At 38.2% G+C, this 12,265-nt stretch overlaps 1 protein-coding gene across 1 annotated transcript; it reads left to right on the forward strand.

Annotated features, from left to right (window-relative positions):
- Positions 1 to 8,745: 8,745 nt before the first annotated feature.
- On the forward strand, positions 8,746 to 11,662 carry LOC113321001. Its single transcript, XM_026568881.1, has 2 exons — positions 8,746 to 8,883; positions 10,725 to 11,662. Exons 1-2 carry the CDS (start codon positions 8,808 to 8,810, stop codon positions 11,366 to 11,368), a joined length of 720 nt encoding a protein of 239 aa, XP_026424666.1. The 5' UTR covers positions 8,746 to 8,807; the 3' UTR covers positions 11,369 to 11,662.
- The last annotated feature ends 603 nt before the right edge of the window (positions 11,663 to 12,265 follow it).

Genomic DNA, 12,265 nt, shown 5'->3' on the forward strand with positions numbered 1-12,265 from the left:
GCCGGATTTTGTTGACATGGGTGATGAGATGAAAGAATGAAGGAGTGTTTAATGGTTTCAACATGTTTATTTCAAGCTTTGTATTTTGAAGCATACTTTTGGAACATGGTTGTATTTAGAACATGTATGTTTTAATTTTGAAGAATGCTTAGTGAATACAATGTGTTTTATCTTTGCGAACAAATGTGTTTTACTGTTATGTTGTTTATTCTTTACCAACAGTCGTTAATGTTTAACGGCTAAGCCATAACGACGCAAACCTGCCATTATTATTTTTAACCGAGTCGTTACCCACGATACCCAAAACCTGTAACGACTCTAAGGGTCCTGGTAAGTCCATCTCCTGGATTTTTTCTTTACTTAAGGTCGTCAGCCCTATAATCAAACAAAAGAACGACCCAAACTAGGCATTAGATTTAAGTTAGAGTCGTTACCCGCGATACCCAACCTGTAACGACCCTAAGGGTCCTGGTAAGTTCATATCCTGCAAGTTTTCCTCACTTAGGGTCGTAACCCTATAATCAAACAAAACAACGACCCAAACTAGCCATTAGATTTATGTTAGAGTCGTTACCCGCGATACCCATAACCTGTAACGACTCTAAGGGTCCTGGTAAGTTCATATCCTTGATGTTTTCCTCACTTAGGGTTGTTAGCCCTATAATCAAACAAAACAACGACCCAAACTAGGCATTAGATTTAAGTTAGAGTCGTTACCCGCGATACCCATAACCTGTAACGACTCTAAGGGTCCTGGTAAGTTCATCTCCTGATGTTTTCCTCACTTAGGGTCGTTACCTGGAAATAATATTAAGTAACGACTCTTCCATTTTTTTTTGTCTTCAACGGCTATTTTTGAAAACACATTTCCCAAAAAATTGAGTTGTTGGGATATATTTTATTTAAATAATCGATCATTAGGTAGAAAATACAACCGAAAATAATCAAAGGAAATCAAATTTTCAATGTCAGGTCCATCTTCAACTACCAATTCAATTGAAAACATACTTAAAAGATGCAAGCGACCAACCAAATCAATATTGGCAATGGAAGAAGAGATACGTAAAAGAGCCATGCGACCTACTAAAAAACCATACACTTACATGCCATATCCTACGAAGGAAGAAGAAGATAAGCGCGAAGCCGAAAAAGGAGGCAAAGAACAAGCGCATCTCCGGGAAGTATTCAAGCAAGTCGAGGAAGAGACCGAATGGATAAAAAATTATTACATCGTCAAATATCTTCCCGAAGAACATCAAGATGAGAGTATATTTTGGACTCAAGTTGGTTGGAGTACTTTCCTTAATTACAACAAGAAACTACGCTATGATTATTTACCGTCACACATTCGTGATAGGACGATTCACGTTATGAGATTGTGCACCATGTACAACGAGTTTCTCGCGAGGCACAAACGGGATCGGCGTGACGCCCATGATGCATATACCAAATGGAGAGGAGAGCCGTTTTATCACATCGAAGCCGCAATGGTAGTTCAATCTCGCACCAGGAAATAAGTAACGTGTAATTTGTTAAGTACGATTTACGATAGACTTGATGTATTGTAGTTTCAACTAAATGGAGTTTACATTTATTCTGAAAAATGGAGTTCCTTTTTTATTTTGTACAAGGGTCGTCAACTAAATGGAGTTTACATTTATTTGTAATGACCTTTGTGCTGGATTTCAAAATATCCGACCATTATAATTTACAAAAATGGGTCGTCTACGTATAGGGGGGTAACCATAACGACTCATAAGTTGGTTCTCTCCAGGATATTGGTGTAACCTAGAGTCGTCATTTATTACCATATAAATAGAAGCGACTCTATATGCCTTAAAGTGGTGTTCCCATGATTTAAGCCACAGATAGAGTCGTTACTTTTGTATATATTCAACATAACGAATTTAAAATAGAAAATTTAGTTCACCTCCTGGATGTTTTTGTAACTTAAGATTGTCATTCTTTCCATTTAAAGAGTAACGACTCTAGCTTTGAAAATAAACCGAGTTCTCTGTTTAAATTTCCGTAAGAGTTGTTAATCTGCTATATCAATAACATAACCACTGTAGAGGAGAAATATTAGATTGATCTCCTGGATGTTTTGGTACAGTAGTGTCGTCACTTATTTCTATATAAGTAGTAACGACTCTATTTTTAAAAAACAGATGCACATTCTGGATAATATTCAGTAAGCGGCGTTACTATTTTATACGAGTCTTATGACGACTCTTGTTATGTTTCAACTAATTTGTTAACAGTCGTCATCCTACAAATTCATAAGATGACGACACCTATGGTGGATCATTAGTTTGAGTCTTATTATTTGAAAACATTAACACTAATTTTTGAAATAAAACTACTGACGTATAAAATACAGCGGCAATGTGTTAACAAACCAAGTTTAACAAGAAGTAGATAGTTGTAGCTTCTGAATAACCAAACAAACAAACTAAAGTTCAAGGTCTTTGAAACTAAAGGTCTTCCATGACTACATTATAAGAACATCTATTCACTCAACAATACGACATCCACCTCGGCCTCGAATTCCACCCCGGCTACGACCTCCACCTCGGCCTCGACCTCCATCTCTCCCTCCCTGACTTCCCTGACTTCCTTCACCAGCTGATGTACGACTTCCCTTACGACAACCTTGACTAGCAATTTGGGAATCAACATATTCTGTTTCCTCCGGGCTTTCCTCACCTTGGCTTCCTCCACCTTGAATTTCTTCAGCATGTTGAGAACGTTCTTGTCTCAATTTTTCTCGAGTTTTCCTGGGCCTCTTAATTTTCTTAGCCAAATCAGCAAACATCTTCTTCGCTTGTGGATTTTCAATGTGGTTGCAATAATCAGCGTACTTACGATGTCGATTGGGTTCCACCACTTCTCCTTTGTCGGCCGTGCAACAAAATGTCTTGATAAGAATCTTCATTCGTTCCCTCTATTTGCATTCAAATAACCTGAGGTTAAATAACTTATATTTGTGTGTTTACGAATAACACAATACCAAAAATAAATACTTACCACAAGATTAAGAATGGTGGAATCATCTCTGGTGTCAGATGTAGAAGCCGATGAAGATGCCTTGTTGCTCCTTCGAGTGCCAGGAGGATCTATCTGGATAACCCGAGGGTGAGAGAAGCGTTCATACCATTCCAAGTAATCTGTTGTGGACTCGTGACCTTCATTCACATGCTACCAAAAAGAGATGTCTATCTTGCTATCATGCTTGTGCCTGTCATCCCAATGCTTTGTCTTAGGTTCAGGTTCGTAAACAACCACTAATTCCGCCTCGTTAGACTCACATTTGTCTAACTTGTGCTTGAATCGCGGTTCATAATCAGGTATGGGTGAATCTTGAATATACCCAAGCTGACGCATGAATCTCATAGGATTGTACATTGAAAAGCCTTAAGGGTAAAACAGAGGGCCAGTGTAATACACAACATCTTCCATTGCGCTCACCCGATCATTCTTATAAGGATCAAAGATTACCTCTGCAGCTGTGATGTTGTCCAATTTCTGGCGCATTTCTAACGAAGCATCCTTTTGTTCCTTATCCTGAAACCCAGTGTACAAGTATCGAGTCCCTCTTGGTTTAGTTTTGTTCCATTCTGGGTTGATTGTGACGTCGGGATTGTCTTTGATCAATGAAGGGAAACGATTGTAAATCCACACATATATTGACACCAAATAAAATAAAATAAAACTATCTGATAGGTATAAAAAAATTCAAAGAATAAATAAACATAAATAAAGTAGACAATTTTGTCCAATCCAATTACCTGGAGTAGAGTCGTATTCCCATGGATTTGAGAAGATCGTTCCCGAGCTGCGGTTGATAACTGACAATTCAAATGTGCAACCATGGCAGTCCCCCAAGAGTACTTGTTCACATCTTCCAAAGGATCCAGAATTTGAAGAAGGTTGACACTCACCCGGTTACCCTTACTGTCGGGAAATATAACCGACGCAAGTGTGTACAAAAAATACCCAGCCGCCGCATAACGACATTCAGCATCAGAGAGACCATCAACTTTTTCTTTGATGAGTGTTCCAGCAAACATCTCCCTAATATATACGAGTTTGATCTCTCTCTTCGGGTATTTCTTTCTCTTCACGGAAATGCCATTTGTGGTCTCTTGATCCCAGCCAAACAATCTCTCGGTCAATCCATAAATTTCTTCCCAACTAAGCCTTTTATTGAACTTGTCACTGGTGGATTTTCCTTCGACGGGAAGCCCTAATATCTGATCTGCATCATCGGGTTTCAATGCTATCTCACCAAAAGGGAACAAAAATGTATGGTTTTCGTCGTAAAACCTCTCACTGAAACTTGATATTGAAACCTTGTCATATGCAATCACAGAGTTCACAACGACAGTATACAAAGCACAGTTTTCAATAATCTCCTTGACTCTTCCACATTCATCATTTAGATCCCACAAGGACATTTTCGCATAAGAAGATTGCCTTCTGAAAAGACGTACATCATTTTTATGATCCCACAAAAGAATAAACAAGTAAATATTAAAAAAAAATTAAAGTTAACATCAACAAGTCAAATATTATAGCAAAGTTGAGATTTTTACAATTGTTTCGTAGATGGTACGATCCCAGCTTCCCTTATATCCAAATAGAACTTTGCAGCCATCTCTAGGTTCTCCTCTCTCCTTACCACCACGAAGACGTTCTAGCATCAAATGTGTGGGGGGGAATGTGTCTCGCGCTCTCTGCAACTGGCTTCCCATCCTTCCGTGTACGCGGTCTCACCTGCTCTTCCACTATCTCCTCCTCATCACCACCAACATCCTTACCATCATTACCTTCATCATCCTCTTTCTCCTCCTCCTCATCATCATCATCGCCACCAACACCCTTACCATCATTACCTTCATCATCATCCTCCTCCTCATCATCACCATCATCACCACCACCACCACCACCACCTAGTCCAGAACTACTATTACCACCATCATTACCATCGTTACCATCGTCATAAATCTCTTCTTGTTCAATAATTTCTTCCTCATCGCTACCGGAAGCAGATATAACAGGGGCGGAAGAAGGTGACGAATCTGACGAATCATTATGTGGGTCTCTTGGTTCGTTCATAGACAACGGTACCTTATCCGACATCATACAAATTAACGATTCTTCATAGAGTATACATGCAGATATAGGGTCGTTATGTTATAATATCATACAGAGTAACGAGAAAAATCTATGGCAACAAATTGCAGTAGCAGAATTAGGGTCGTTCACTATAACATCATACAGTTTAACGATTTTTCATAGAGTATACATGCAGAAATAGGGACGTTATGTTATAAAATAATACAGAGTAACGACCCATTCATTGTAACTAAAAAAAATCGGTTCGACAACTCAATTTCACAGTCAAAACTGAAGAAAATATCAAAAAAGAAGTGGGTTTTAGTCACTTACTTTCTAATCGACGCCATTTCTTCTTCTATTTCTTCCCGGGTTGATATTTGCTTGGTTTTGAGATTAATCTTCAATTTGGGTTTCTCTACCAACTTAGGGTTAGCAAACTTTCCTTTGTACTCATTGGTTCGAGCCATGTTTGTAGAAGAAGTTAATCGTCGATTAAAGTTTTTCCTATTGACGATTACCACGATGAATCGACGAAGAAAAAAAAATTGGGTCGTCAATGGTGGAGAGGATGAGAGAACTCGGTTATGGAAGGGAAGGGGAGGGGAATGGTTTTTGATTTTGTTTTAGAAACTTAATTGGGGGCCTTATGTTTAGGTTAATAGGTTTTTAAGTAGTAAGGGTAAAACATTATTTTCACCCTCTTTTTGGAACCCCCTATACTGTTTGGTGTGGGTATAAATTGGTCGGCTTGAGTAATTTTTTCTTCAAGATCATTACTAAGATTATGGCTACCAGGCTTGGTACTATGCTAAATAAGTTGATCTTTGAAGAGAAAGTGACGTTTATGAAGGGTAGAAACATTCATGAGAATATAGCTTTAGCGTCTGAATTGATCAACGAGATCAATACGGAAAGGAAGCATGGAAATGTTGGCCTCAAACTGGATATTGCTCAAGCTTTTGATACGGTAAGTTGGGATTTCATAGCTGAAGTTTTTCGTCAATATGGCTTTTCTGATTCTTGGTGCATGTGGGTTCTTAATATCCTTAGCTCAGCTCGGATTTCTGTCATGATTAATGGATGCCCTGAAGGTTAATTCAGTATTACTAGAGGTCTGCGTCAAGGTGATCCTCTCTCATCTTTGATCTTTGTTCTTATTGAAGATGTTTTAAGTCGCAATCTTTCCAAGTTGTTTGCAAATCATAGTATGAATGTTATGGTTAGTAAAAAAGGAGTGGCGCCTACACACTTACTTTTTGCGGATGATGTCCTTATATTCTGCAAAGGTTATGCTTGTTTTGTATGAACGTGCGTCTGGCCAGTGCGTAAACTATGCAAAGAGCAAGTTTTATTTTGGAGGTGATAGAATTTCTCGTGCTATTGCTATTTCTAACTATTTGGGTATGGAGAGAGCTATGTTTTCGGATAAATACTTAGGTATTCATTTGAAACCTGGTATTGTTAGGCATATTCATGTTCGCCAAGTTGTTGAGACGATTATGGACATGTTGGCTGGCTGGAAAGGTAAACTTTTATCATTTCAGGCGAGGCTTGTGCTAATTAAGTCGGTGATTTCTAGTTATATTATTCGTTCTATGGATGTTTATAAATGGCCATGCACGGTTATTAAGCAAGTTGAGAGGGCCATTAGAAATTTTCCTTGGTCCGGTGATGCTGAGAAACGTAAATATTTTACGGTTCTATATGATGATCTATGTCTCTCAAAGCGTGAAGGTGGTCTTGGCATTAAGAAGTTAAATGATGTTAATAGGGATATGCTAATGAAGCTTTGGATTTCTATTCGGGATTCAAACAAGATTTGAGCCAGATTTTTGAGGGCCAAATACTTTAAGATCAATGGCAATCTGATAAATTATAAGTTGGGTTCTTCGGTTTTTCCTGGAATTCGCTTGGTTTACAATTTTGTGCAGAAGCATACACGCTCAATTATAGGTAATGGTTCTAATACTTCCCTATTTTTTGATAATTAGTGTGGTGATTTTTCTATTGCGCAAAGACTTGGCATCACTTCCAAAGGCCCTAATGATTTTAAGGCTAAAGTAAGTGATATCATTTTCGATGGTGTTTGGGTTATTCCTGAAAAAATAAGAGATTTGATGATTCGTTGTAATATTGATGTGGAAAACTTGCCTGTTATTGCTGGTGGTGAGGATTATAAAATTTGGGATTTAGATAGCAAAGGCGTTTTTTCAGTTAAGTCGGATAAGGCTGCTCTTAAGATACCGGCAGAAGTTGTTCCTTGTGCAAATCTGTTTACTAGACAGGTTGTGCACCCTACCTTGAGTGTGCAATACTGGAAGATTTGGGCCAAGAAATGTTGTGCTAGTGAAGACAATATTATTAAGAAGAAAGGTAGGAGCATGCCTACTATGTGCCGCTTATGCAGGAAAAGTTGCGAAACTCTTAGCCACATCACTTGGCATTGCAGAGTTGCTAGAAGGATTTGGGCTTGGGTGGTTGGAATTTTCAAGCTGAATCCAAGTGAAGACCTGGTGGACTCGTATAAGGCTGCTAAAGGTCGAAGTAGAATGATAAAGGACATGTGATTGGTCGCAAATCTTGCAATTGTCACGTAGTTATGGAAGTTACGTAATAAGTCTTATTTTGATAATATGGTTGTTCAATGGCTGGGCTTTAAAGAGAGAGTTTACCAGGTAATTCGTGATAATTCAATTAGAATGAAAGGCCACATACATAATACTTTAGAGGAGTTACGCATTCTGAATTATTTCATGGTGCGGCATAGATCATGCAAACTACCCCAATTGAGATTAGTTGGACTCCTCCTAATCAAGATGAAATCATGATCTGTTGTGATGGTGCATCTTTCGGAAACCTAGGCCAAGCTGGTTCAGGTGTTGTTTTCCGTGATGCAAGTTCGGAGGTGCTTGGTGTTCTTTGTGTTGGCCTTGGTTGGCAAACAAATTTCTACGCGGAAGTATGTGCGATTATTTATGGTGCGATTATGGCTAAGAGATGGAATATGCAGGGTATTTGCATTCGTTCTGATTCGAAGAGTTGCATTCAAGCTTTTCAAAAGGGAGAGCTGCCTTGGCAACTGGTGCAGAAGTGGAAAATTGCGAAGTCTTTCTACACCAATGTTCGTTATATTCATAGCTATAGGGAGGTTAATTTCTCAGCTGATGCCTCGGCCAAGCAAGCCTGTTTGCTGGCTGAGGATATTTTTGAGTTTTTTGAGGGTAGGCCAGATTTTATTCCATCTGTGGAATGGCCTGGAAGGGTTTATTATCGTTTCAATTAGGTTTTCCAGTGAGTGGCCTAGCGGCTAGTCATTAGGAAGACCTAGTCCCTGTACAGTTTTTCGCTTTTTTAATTTTATTTGACCGAAAAAAAAAATGAGTATAAATTGGTCAGGCCCCTAATTGTTTCTAGGGGCCCAATTAAACGAGGCTAAAACTAAATATCCAACTTGTTTTTAAAAAAAGAAAAAAAACATTGGGGCAATCGACAATTGAACTAAGGACCTCTCACACACTAAGTGAGAATCACACCACTAGACCAATTGCCATTTGATGTTTAAGCAACTAAATAAATTATATATACTATGTTTTTAAAGTACATTGAAATACGGAAGAAAAGAAGACCACTTCATTTTTCAGAATCTGTAGATCGTTCAGAAGAGAAGTAGCAGCTAGTGAATAACGATGGGAAGAGCACTACTTTTTCAACTCGTTCGTTCTCAGGCGAAACAACTTCTCAAACCTACTCATTTCCAGTCAGGTTTGTTCTTCTTCTCAATTACTTACGCATCCTTCTTCTTTTAATTCAATTGCAAAACCCTAACTAAAACCCTACTTATTAACAAATGCTTTTGATTTTAGATTTATCTCCATGATTTTCTTAGTTCTATCAAAATTGTTCATCTCATCATTATGCCAAACTTGATCAAATGTTAGGTGTTTCTTTCTTGATTCTGTGAATAGTCGGAGTGTAGATCGATCTCTCCGTTTAATTCAAATATTTATTATTACCTTATTTGCGAGATCCTGAAGCAGACCACTTCTACGGAAGTGGGATTTCGATTTTTTTTTTTTTAATTATTGTTATTATTTTGTTAACTATTGAATTCTGCAATATTTGCTTACTGTACTGAATGTGATCAACGCCTTATAGCTATAGGAAATTTGGAAGTGTCAACAGACAAAAGATGCCTACAGTTTTTGGTAGCGTAAGGTTATGAATGAGCAGAATTTTTGGTCACCGTTCTGGGTTCCGAATTTTTCAGAGACATTTCGTTTCAGTTCACCATCTACATTTATGCAAATTGGAGAAATGTAATCCATGAATACAAATCTAGGTTGTGTAAGGAGATGAGACAGACTAGAATAAGTTGTTTAAAGTTTACAACCTAGAAAAGTAAGTGTGTAGAAACTGAGAGCTGGCTCATGAGAATCATTTTGTACATCTTAAACAAATAAACAAGATTGGTTGTCCAGAGTGATTGGGCGAGTGATTGAAGTGTTTCTGTCACCAGAGCTTGTATCATCTGGATTTTGATTGTCCCATCCCAGTGGCGGAGCCAGGAATTCAGAATGAGGGGGGCTAAAAAAAAATCAGTTAACAATGAGCCTTTGTCGCAGCTAACTAGCTAAGGATGTAGTCACTTGGTCAGCAGCCAGAAGAATCCTTTGCTATTTGTTCGTTTCCTGTAAATGTTTTCCTGAAATTAAGAAAATCATACTTATTATGGTCTGTATAGCTAAAGATGGCCGCATGCGGCCGAATTTTTTTAGGCCTTTTAGTGGCTAGGCAACATTTTTTTTTTTAATTTAACCGCTTGACGACCTAAATCTCCCTCCCATTCTCTGTTCTTTTTGGTTCTTACTGTGCTAACAAGAATTAGTACCTAAACAAATGCACAATTAACGGTAAACAATCGTTGCCATTGATTACCAAATACTGCAATTATCTCTTCCTCTTCTTCTTCTTACTTCTCTGCCTCCTTAAGATAAACAATTATGAATTGTGAAAGGTATTATTTGATTCAAAGGGTTTGGATTTAATACATAGCAGTTGGCCAGTAGTTTAACTTATCTTATGAGTTGGACTTGGACTAAGGCTAGTGGACTAAGTTTCTGACCAGGGGGATTAAATTCAGCAAATAATTTCTCGTAATAGGTAATTTACCTTGCTACTTGCAAGTCAGGTTTTCCAAGAATTTAGGGGGGCTACAGCCAGGTTTAGTCAACCTGTGCTTCCACCCCTGTCCGATCCCATTCTGTCTTTGCATTAACTGTTTCAAAAGAATCTTTCTCTAGTTTAATCCTCAATCCTAACTGTATTATTAAATATTGTAGTTCTCAAAATCTTTAGCATGGAGCATCAAGATGTGATTCAAGCTATTAACTGTAGATGTTATTACTGTAGTTTTTGGCTTGTTATAATTCATCCTAGTGATAGTACAAAGGATGGATCAGAAATTCCTGGGTTGTAATGCAATAAACCTGCCAACGTCTTGTATTCGTTAGCTCTGGGTATTGTCGTTTCCTGGTAAATTACAAACTGAAATACAATGACATAGTTTACACTTTGCACTCATGGTTGTTTCTTCCTCTGTGCAGGCTTTCATACTCGTAGTCTTGGAACATGGACTGGTTCATCAGTGGTGAAAACCAACTTTGATTCTGCCCTGTTCTTGGGTTCACAGAAGAGATGGGCTTCTTATTCTCGAGCCAAAACTGCTGAAGATGAGGACAAGATTAGCATCGGACCACGTAAAAGTGTAGAAGCAGATGGCAAAGCTTCTGGAATTGTCTACGAAGGCCCAATCTCATCTACAATCAAGAAAGTAAAGCTTCTTTCTTTGTCCACCTGCTGTCTATCAGTCTCTCTAGGCCCTGTCATTACCTTCATGACTGCACAAGACATGAACGTTATAGTTAAGGGTGCTGTTGCATCATCTGTCATATTTTTTAGTGCTACCACCACTGGAATTCTTCATTGGTTTGTAAGCCCTTACATTCACAAGCTAAGGTGGCAACCTGGTTCTGACAGCTTTGAGGTTGAGATGATGACTTGGTTGGCTACATTTGTTACAAAGACGATCAAGTTTTCTGATATCAGGCACGCAGAGACCAATAGGCCATTCGTGACGTTCAAGGCCAACGACGAGTTCTACTTTGTTGACACAGATCATTGTCATAATAAGGCTCTATTGGCGAAGTTAACACCACAAAAACAAGAATCTGCTTTCAAGAATTTGTGATTGAAAATGAAACGTCAGAGGAAACGAGATTCTAAGCACTTTGAGGTTAGTATTACGCGATTACAGTACAGAAACTTTTGTTAGATGGTATTTTTTGAGCTTGTGTTACAGTGTTCTCTTTAAGGCAGTGGGTTACATCCCACACGACAATGATATTTCTGCGGATACAATGTTTTTATAGGCCCGGGAGTTGAACTTGCTGGATTTTGGTCTATTTGATGAAAATAATTTATCTGTTTCTGGCTAAGGAATTTGAATCAAAGTTTCTGCCATTGATTTGTTAGTTTCATATCACACCTTGAAATGTTGGTTGATGTTTATACATGTGGAGTAGCGATTTGGTTTGCAGTACCTCTAAAGTGCTTGTCACCCAGGATTTACAATTTTTAGGGTTTTATTTGTTGACTTACTCTTGAACTTTCCCAGAGCTTGACATGATTGAGAATCTTTTCCCTTGTGATAAGATTTTTCAATTGTTTGTGTTTGAAAAAGGGCTTTGAAACATTTCTGTCCAGTAAGCCATCATGTAATTGCTGCAGGGTTGTACCAATCTTGTTGTATTACAAGGCCAGGATTTTCTCACATTCCTTCATCTTTTTCTTTTTTTTGAAACATTTTTCTGGTTTTGAAACAAATATTCCTTCCTTTATCTTGTTTCTCCCTCTCCATTACATTTCACTTCAGGTTCCATTCAACAACCAGCGAGGTCTTAGAAGGGATTTTTTTTTTATTGAGCCGTCTTGTTGCCCTTTGTGAACAAATCTACCAGGTGACTCTAACTGTGCATGGTAACTCAAAATTTGACATGTATAAATCAAAATGTATATGACACCCTGTTGTTTGGCGTAATTTTTTTCTTGATTCAAAATCTGTCACTGCGATCCAAAATTTACACTT

This window comes from Papaver somniferum, chromosome 11 (genome assembly GCF_003573695.1).
Source record: "Papaver somniferum cultivar HN1 chromosome 11, ASM357369v1, whole genome shotgun sequence".
NCBI classification, from domain to species: domain Eukaryota; kingdom Viridiplantae; phylum Streptophyta; class Magnoliopsida; order Ranunculales; family Papaveraceae; genus Papaver; species Papaver somniferum.